Raw genomic sequence first — 8,994 nt, 5'->3', positions numbered from 1 at the left:
ACCAGGTATGCCCCACCAGGTACCCACCTCCAGACATTCCCCTCCAGGTACAGCCCTCCAGGTGAGCCCCACCAGGTACACCGTGCCTGGATGCTGGGCCGGTACGAGGCATGAGCCCTCCGCTACACCAGCCAGTGCCCCGGACCTCCCTTCAGGGAGTCAGCCAAGACCAGGACATACCAAAGAGTCCACGGGGGCTTCCTACCCGCTGAGGCGGGTGTGCTCCAGGCAACAGGCATGCGGGGCCGGGGGTAGAATTTAGGGGCCACTCGCGCCCTCTTTCCCTCCGTGAGCCGCTCTGGAGTGCCGGGCGTCTCCGGGCTGCCGACACCATCGGAGCTGAGCCGGGTGCAGTCTGGAGGGGAGGAAAGCATGGGGGGCTCAGAGAGACTGAGGCTGGAGGCAGGGGAGATGTTAGGGGGAGGCCGGGGGAGGATGGGAGGGACCACGGGGTGGGGTTAGCCAGGATCCTGAGTCCCAAAGTGGCAGGCGCCCTGGTGCGCAGCAGTGCGGTTCTGGGGGAGCGCCAGGTGGGGGGCAGAGCGGTGCCACAAGGGAAGGTCAGGGCTCCACAGAGGGGCCAGCAGAGGACCCCATGCCTCTGTGCCCAGTGCCTGAGAGGTCAGGAGGGAGGACGTGCCTGCGAGGGACAGAGGAAGAGCCAAATACAGGCGGACCCCAGGAGAGCCCGACAGAGGGGGAGGGGACCAGGCCGGGGAGCTGGGGAGTGGGCCATCCGGTGGTCTGAGCGGCCTCTCCGGGTCCCCCAGGGGGAGCCCAGGCCAGCGTGTTCGACCTGAAGGCCATCAGCCGCCTGCTGCTGAGGCCCGGCGTCCTGCCCGTGTTCCTCGTCAAGGTGGTGTCCGGCTTCCCCTCAGGTGAGTCTCAGAGCCTGGGGCGGACCCCTTCCTCCGCCCCGTGTCCCGTGCTCCACGCCCTCCCCGTGCCATCGCCTGTCACGTGGGCCCCGGAGAAGGAGCCCTGGGTCACGCTGAGCGGCTGCACGGGTGAGGAGGGGGAGGAACGGCGAAGCAGGGCCCCCCCACCTCCCACACCATCCTCAGCGCCCTGCCCCGGGGTTTCCGAGCCCCACTCTGGGGTCCTCTAACTGGGGGGCAGCACAGAGACCAAATTAATGAGGTGTTGTGCTGGCACGAAAGGGTACATCTCTCGACCCCAGAAAGTTCTCACCCTTGCAAAAGTGAAGGTTCTGGGGTCGGGTCCGTGGGGGTGAAGGCAGACGCAGGGGGCTGCCCGGACAGGCCCCCACCAGCTGTCCCAGATCCAGGTCAGCTCTTTGGGGTCACGGGGATGGGACCCGAGTGGCTGACTTCAGTAAAAGGGGCCTCTAGGGACCACCAGTGGGTCTGGGGTCACATCCTCCCACATTGTCAGCCCTGGGGCCCCCCACCTCCCCGGGAAAGCCGTCGGTCACTGTGGCCGGACCAGGGCTCCCAGCCCGGCTGACAGGGGAGGCGGGCCCTACGGCCAGGGGCTTGGGGTGACCAGGCAGCCCCTCCTCCCCTCTCCCAGGACTCTTCATGGTCATGTTCTCCATCATTTCCATGGACTTCTTCCAGCTGGACGCTGCCCAGGCTGGCTACCTCATGTCCTTCTTCGGGGTTCTCCAGATGGTGAGTGGCTGCCCAGTGCTCAAGGCATGTCTTGGGTGGGTAGGGGTCTTTGGATGCAACAGACCTCGCAGCCTGCCTGCCTCAGTTTCTCCACAGCGCTGACAGCTTCCGGCTGCCCTCCCGCCTCGCAGGGTGCACGCTCCCCCTCACAGGCAGGCCTGTCCGCCTCTCCCTGCTCGAGGCTCCCACTGATGGGCCTGCATCCTGTGGACCTGAGTCCTGTGCGCACACCCATCGGCCTGGGGGGCTTGTCTGAGAGGGGAGGAAGGAGGCTAGCACCCCGTGGAGGCTGGTGAGCCCTTGGCCTCCCGTCTGGAAGCATGTCGAGGGTCCGTGGTCCACCCAGTGTGCATCTGGGCGCCCCACGGTGGACGGGACGGGGCAGGAGGAGTGCCCAGTGGTGGGACGCGTGGCAAGGCCGCCTGCCCACGAGCAGGCAAGTTCCCCAAGCTCTCAGAGTCTCCGTCTCCTTGTCCATCCAGTGGGGCGGAGCACTGCGACTTGTGGGGGTGATGATGTGGCCAAGCACTCAGAGCAGGCCGGCCACCTCGGGAAGCCCCACCCAAGTGACAGTCACCCTCTGCCCTTGTGAGCTGCCTCGAGCCTGGGAACTGCGCGTCAGGAGGCGCCCGAGGCGCGTGTCCAGGTGGGACAGGTGTCCGGTGCACCCGCTCCCAGGCCCCGCTCCTCCTGGGCATCCGCACCAGGCCCTGGGGCGGTGGGGACAGGTGGGGACGTGCTGCCGCCACCCTGGACTGCTGCCCGACAGCCGGAGTGCGGGAGGGGCTATTCTGGGACCGTCTGGGGTGGGGGGGAAGGTAGCCCTGGACCTCTCCGGAAGCACGTGACATTCCCGGCACCTCCGGGCCATCTGCTCCCCACGCCCCTGGGCCCAGGACCGGTCGGGACCCTGGGGCTAAAATAGCAGCTCCTGGGGCTGCTCCGCGCGGGCAGCAGGGAGGGCCGGCCTGGTGGGGAAGCAAGCGACAGACACAAAATAATAGCAGGGACAGCACCAGAGTTGGGGGCCCCTGGTGCCCCGTTCTAAATGGCTGCCCCCGGGGGGCGAGGCCTGTGCGTCGGCTCAAGGAGGCAGACCCCCGAGACCCTCGGGGACAGATGAGGAGCCTGGTGACGGGCCTGGGGCTCCAGCACCTGCAAGGATGGTGGCCGACCCCCTGGGGCAACTGGGGCTCCGGCTGCGTCTGGAAGCTCTGCGGGCAGAGGTGGGGTTTGTGTCTCCAGCGAGAAGCCCGAAGCCCCCTGTGGCAGGCGCATCCCTGCCCCCAGAGCCCGGGGGGCAGTAGGGCTGCTCACAGAGGGTCTGAGCGGCGGCCCCCCTGAAGGCTGAGCCGTGCCTCCGCCTGGCCCCCCACAGCTGGGATCCCACCTGCTGCTCCCTCCACAGACCATTTCCTGCCGCACCCTGAAGTGCGGCGGCTGCGCCTGACCCCAGGGAGACCACGGCAGCCCCCCTCCCCGCTCCCTGGGTGTGGGGGGCACTGGGGTCGGGGGCCGGTGGGGAGTGGCAGCCCAGATGGTCCTAACGTGAGGGGAGGGCGTCGCCGCCCCGGGGGACTTGCAGCCCTCTGTCCCTCGCAGACCCTCCTGCTAGAGCCCCCGCTGCGCCTTCGCCGACACCCCAGCGCCACGCCACCACAGTGATGGGGGGCTCCCATCACACGGGGTCGGAGGGGGACGGAGATAAGCCCCCGACCACCTACACATCTGATGTGCCAGGGTGACTAGCACCCCGCAGGAGAATCGGGTCCTCAGAAGGGCAGAGGTGCGAGTTTAGAGGGGGCAGTCAGCCCCGGGCTGGGAGGACTGCAGGTGCAAAGGGCCTGGGGGTGGGGAGCTCACCGGCTGCTGAGCAGGCTGAGGCAGAGCGCTAGGCTCTGAGGACGTGCGCGGGGGGAGGGGTGGTCTGCAGGGCCGGAAGGACCTGGATTTACTCAGACTGGGGGGGGGGGGGGCTGCGCAGGGGTCCGCGCAGAGGCTGGACGTGGTGTACGAGGCCCCCCAGCTCTGGGCGCTGTTAGAGAGAGGTGCACAGAACGCGGGGGCTTCAGGTGGCCCGCGTTACCCCTGGGGCAGGTGTGAGCCGACAGACCTGTTGGTTAACTTCTGGTTCCCTGTAGTAACCTGAGCCACGGGAGTTTAGGATTTTTTAAGTGAACAGGGAAACTGAGGCATAACAGCACCACGCCAGGGTTTTGGTCGGGGTGTCTGTATGAACGCGGAGGCCGGATTCACCCTCCCGTGCTGCTGAGAGGCCCCCAGCTGTGCCGCACTGAGGGGCTTGCCCCGTAGACCTTCCTCCACAGAAACAAGCAAACAAAGAAATGTAAGAGAAAGCAAGTCTGAAAGTAGGACTTTTTTAAGGACATCTATGGTTCCGGTTTGAAGCAGTTTTGTTAGGTTGGTTTTGGAGGGGCCCACCGGCCCGCTGAGCGGCTGCGCGAGCGGAGGGGTGCCTGCTGAGGGGCCCAGGCCGGCCCATCCCCCCAGGGCCCTTGCTGCTCACACGCAGACTTCGGGACCCACTCTTCTACTCTGACCTGGTGGCTGCTAGGGTTGGGAGGGGACCCCAAGGGAGGTCCCCAGCTGCGGGGGCGCCCCCGGTCCAGACCCCTCCCCCCCCCCCCCCCCCCCCCCGCCCCCGTCTCCCCAGGTCATTCAGGGCCTGGTCATCGGGCGGCTGAGCAGCCACTTCTCGGAGGGGGCCCTGCTCCGGACCAGCGTGCTGGGCTTCATTGTGGTGGGACTGGCCATGGTGAGCATTTGCCTCTGGGCTGTCCCCCGCTCCGGCCGGGGACCCGTGCCCATCCCCCGACCCTCTGCACGTGCCCAGCATGCATTTGAGCCCCTCACCCCCACCCAGGGCCACCCTCCGTGGGACTTTGGGGACAGGCCCTTCCACCCTGGTCCTGTGAGGCCCCCAATTGCCATGCCTCCCTGCCCTGCCAGGCCCCGATGTCCAGCGTCTTCCACTTCTGCCTCCTGATGCCGGGCCTGGTCTTCAGCCTGTGTGCCCTCAACGTGGTCACCGACAGCATGCTGACCAAGGCTGTCTCGGCCTCAGACACGGGTGAGAGCCGCATCCCCAGGAGCCAGGGAGGGGCGGGCCCTGGGGAGCCCCAGGCCTCCTCTCTGGAAAGCTTTCTGGGCAGTTTCAGATGGAGCAGCCCCCCGATTTCAGGCTGGGTCTGCCCCGATGCCGTGAGTGTTGAGTGGGGTGGGTGGCCTGGGGTCTGAGTGAGTGGGGTAGGGGTTGGGGGCCGCAAGATGGCTCGGGTGAGAATTCGCCACCTGGCTGGGTCGGGCCTGGCGGATGGGAAGAGGGCTTCCCGGAGGTGGTGTCTGGCTTGGCTCTGAAGCATGGGCAGGATTTCACTAAAAAGGAGGATGGAAAGATGCCATTCCAGGCATCCCAGCTGGACAGAGGTGTGGAGGGATGTGTGGGACTGAAAGTCTCCTGCAGAGGCCAGTTAGGAAGACGGCCCAGTGGGGCCAAGCATGGTCAGCACAGGAAGGGGCTTGCCTGCGAGGCTGGGAGGAGGCAGGAGCCGGTCTTCCGTTCCCTCCCCGGCACCCGGTGCGGGGTGTGTGCTTCCTGAGTGAGAGAATGAAGGCACGAAGCCCCAGCCACCCCCACCTGGTGGGACACAGGTGTCCCCAGACAGGGATCCCCAGCCCTCACTCTGCACCTAGCTCTCTTTCTTGAGGCCTGAGTCTCCCATCCGGACTCACGTCCCAGGGCTTGACGGTGCTCAGCTGCTGCCCATTCCCCTGGCTCCTGGCAGGCGTGGTCCCCGCATGGGACAGGCCGAGTTCACGGGCTCCTGTGGCTGCCTGAGGGTGAAGAACCCAGCAGGCTAGGAAGCTCAGGGGGCCTGGCCGACCCTCACTCCATCCACCCCTCTGTCCGGAAGGGACAGAGTGAGGTCTAGAGGCCCGGATGGGAACCAGGTGGCTGATGGGTGGCCGGCCGGGCCTGGAGGGTGTCCTGGAGTGGTGGGCTGGCACCCAGGAGAGGCCAGGAGGAGGCAGGGGAACGAAGTGCGGAGAGATGGGGGCAGGGCCCTGCAGGGAGGAGGGCGGAGCACACCCCAGCCACTGGGGCCACACGGAGCCTGAGCCCCAGGCACCACCCCTCAGCTCGGAAGGAGCCAGGAGCTGGTTCCCAGCACCAGCCTGGGAACCCGAGACCACAGAGGGGGCGGTAATTGCTCCCCGGTGTCTGCAGGGCATGTGGGCGATGGGAGAAGCCGCTCTTAAATTTCCCCCACGCCAGGTCCTGAGCCCAGGTGGGGCCTCCCCAGGCCATCCCAGCTGGCCCAGCGGGGAGATGGGAGGGAACCGGGGCTCTGAGCCCCAGGAGCCCGGGACCCTCTGGGCACATGTCTTGTTGACAATACCCACACGCACGCGCACCCACACAGGGCACAGCTGGGGCGTGGTGACAGGGGCGTCAGGTAGCCGGGGGCGCAGGCAGCGAGGTGAGCCTGGGAAGTGGGTGCAGAGAGGCAGGTGGGTGGCCCCTCCCCAGCCCTGTGGGGGGCACTCTCCCATCCATATGAAGGCAGTGGGGGCTGTGGGGGTGATCCTGGGGGTGTCAGCCCCACGCCCACCCTCCCCAGTTCCCGGCCCCGCTGGGATGCCATCTCCTGGTAGGCCTAGGAGGGCAGGGCCTGGCCCGCGACCTGTGGCTCCAGTCCCAGGCCCCTCCTGTGCTGCTCGGGAACTTTCTGAGGCAGGGCACAGGCTCAGCCCCGCATCTGAGAAGTGCCAGTGCGGCCCCTGCCCGGCTGGGTGGTCCGAAAGGAGCAGACCCACACGTCTGGGTGGAGGGAGCCAGGGGAGCAGAAGCGGGACGGGGTGGGGTGGGGGGCAGGGGAGGCCTCGGCTGTGTCCGGGGAGTGGGTGGCCAGGGCAGTGGTGCCGAGGGACCTGGCCGAGCCTGACTTGCCTGCCCGCCCCCGCCCCTCAGGCACCATGCTGGGCCTCTGCGCCTCCGTGCAGCCCTTGACTCGCACCCTGGGGCCCACCGTGGGCGGCCTCCTGTACCGCAGCTTCGGGGTCCCTGTCTTCGGCCACGTGCAGTTTGCCACCAACGTCCTTGTCCTCCTGGCGCTCTGGAGACAGCCTCTGGCCCAGAAGCCGGACAAAATCTGGTGACCACGGTCCCAGGGCACAGACCAGCAATAAATTCCTCCAGCCTGATTTCTGCAAAGTCCCGTGGGTTGAACAGGGAACCTGAGGGTGAGCGACGGAGGGATGGAGAGGCTGGAGAGCTTCCTGGAGGAGGGGGCCGGCCGCGGGGCCCCAGGGCTCCGGAGAGAGCAGTCATCCGAGCTGTCCTGGTGCGGTGGGCCCTGCCCCCTGGAGTGCACTGCGGGGGGGCCAGTCAGAAGCCCCCCTCCCCTGCCACCACCCGCACCCAGACAGCGCTGCTCAAACCCCCAGAGACGGGAGCTTTCTGCCCACCCCCAGTCCGCCACCGCTTGGCCTCGGGGCTAAGCACACTGCCCATTCGCCCTTGTCAGTCACCCCACGTGAACGGAAACTGCTTGTTTTCGAAGATGAGGAGTTCAAGGCTTGGAAAGAGGTCTAGGAAACCGGCCCCCGCTCCCTGGTGGGAAGCCCGGTGGGTGGAGCCAGGCAGCAAGTCATGAGAACTGGGGAGCACCGTCCCTCCTCCTCCCTCACCTCCCCACCCCGCTCTAGGGAGAGGGGCACCAGGCAGGGGAGGCCAGCATGACCAGGACAGAGAGAACAATCCCAGCGGGGGGGGCAGGTGACCCTGAAACCATGAAGGTCACCCATCCCCCCAAAACCCTCCCACCCACCCCCCAGCACACAGGCTGCCTGGAAAACAGGCTATTACAACTCGGGACCCCCAACACCAGAATTCTATTGTCCCGACCAGAGGGGCCGCAGAGAGCGGAGGTCTGTCAACCCTCCTGGCCCAAGAGCTCAGACCAGACCAGCTTCTGTGTGAACCCCACCAGGAATGGGGCTCTCACCCTTTGTCCCCCTGAAGGTCTGGGCAGGATGGGGGTGCATCTGGGGCCCGTGCAGGCCCTGGGGCCACTCTCTCTCCACTCCTCTGGAGGAACCCCCTCCCCAACCACAAGTAGTGTTCAGGAGAAAATTCCTTGCAAGGAATGGTTTCTTTTCTTTTTTTTTTTTTTTTTAAGATTTTGTTTATTTGATACAGAAAGAGAAAGAGAGAGAGAGAGCACGAGCAGGGGGAGCAGCAGGCAGAGGGAGAGGGAGAAGCAGACTCCCTGCCAAGCAGGGAGCCCGTCGTGGGGCTCGATCCCAAGACCCTGGGATCATGACCCAAGCCGAAGGCAGACGCTGAAGGGACTGAGCCGCCCAGGCGCCCCGCAAGGAATGGTTTCCTCTGGCTTCCCAGCAAAGGGGCAGCCCCTCCCCAGTCAGCCCTGGGACCCAGCGAGGAGGCCCATAGGGCTCCCCTGGGTCCAGTGTGAGTGACAGACATCAGGGCCCAATTTTGGTCCTTCACTCCCCACGTCACTGCCTCCCACATGTGGCATTCTTTCCGCCAGAAAGGTCCCCGAAATGAAGTTTCCCTCAACAGGCCGAGAACAATGTCCTATTCTTCTGTCCTTTGGCTTGCTCATCACCAGGGGACCTTCCGGCTGGAGGAACACACCTCCCGAGTCCTCCCCACGGGGCAGCCCTGGACACAGTGTCTCAGCCCAGCCCAGAGGCGGCCGGGCAGGGAGGGCGGAAGCTGCCGGCCATCGGGAACGGCCGGGCCTCCCCTCACCCGCCCAGAAGCACCGCCGCCCTACCGGTCCCACACGGCGGGTGCCGGATCGCCTGAAGCTGCCGCGGCCCCGCCATGGGGTGGGGTGGGGTCAAGGGGAGCACGGCGCGGCAGGCACCCAGAGGGCTGAGGGCTTCCGGCCGGAGGGCTGCTGGACAGGTGGCATGTGGGTGGTGGGGGCCGCTGGGGTCGCCCCGGGCAGGAGCAGCTCGGCGGAGGAGGGGCACTGACCTCAATGAGGCAGTTGGTGAGCGACCTCCCTGAGTAAGCACTGGCCCCGTCCTTCCGTCCTTCCGTCCTTCCGAGGCACACCCAGGAGCAGAAGTCAGCTGGGGCCAAACCTCGGGGCACTTCCCAGCCTCGGGAGAGGCTGCTTGGCAAGGCGGGTGTGAACAGGGCCCAGCAGATGACGCCGCGCTCATTCAGAGTGCTTTCCCCTTGCCCTTCAGACGCCAGGGTGGCGGCTCTCCCCACCCCCACCCCTACACCCACTGAAAGGGCCGCCCACCCGCCCCGCAGGAAGCTCACCGCACCACGCCTGGGCTGGTAGAAAAGGGA

General features: G+C 66.6%; 1 protein-coding gene across 2 annotated transcripts in view; it reads left to right on the top strand.

The window, feature by feature from the left end:
• Positions 1-6,857, top strand: part of SLC22A18 (solute carrier family 22 member 18) — a 20,933-nt gene extending 14,076 nt beyond the window's left edge. For both annotated transcript variants that reach the window (XM_032414857.1, XM_032414858.1), the window contains 5 exons: positions 771-878; positions 1,534-1,634; positions 4,309-4,410; positions 4,605-4,725; positions 6,628-6,857. In XM_032414857.1, coding sequence (XP_032270748.1) covers positions 771-878; positions 1,534-1,634; positions 4,309-4,410; positions 4,605-4,725; positions 6,628-6,815 — 620 coding nt within the window. In that variant the 3' untranslated portion in view covers positions 6,816-6,857. The remainder of the gene's footprint in view (positions 1-770; positions 879-1,533; positions 1,635-4,308; positions 4,411-4,604; positions 4,726-6,627) is intronic.
• Positions 6,858-8,994: the final 2,137 nt, after the last annotated feature.

The sequence above is a fragment of the Phoca vitulina genome, unplaced genomic scaffold (assembly GCF_004348235.1).
Source record: "Phoca vitulina isolate PV1807 unplaced genomic scaffold, GSC_HSeal_1.0 scaffold16, whole genome shotgun sequence".
NCBI lineage: Eukaryota > Metazoa > Chordata > Mammalia > Carnivora > Phocidae > Phoca > Phoca vitulina.
This window is presented reverse-complemented; position numbering and strand designations above follow the sequence as displayed.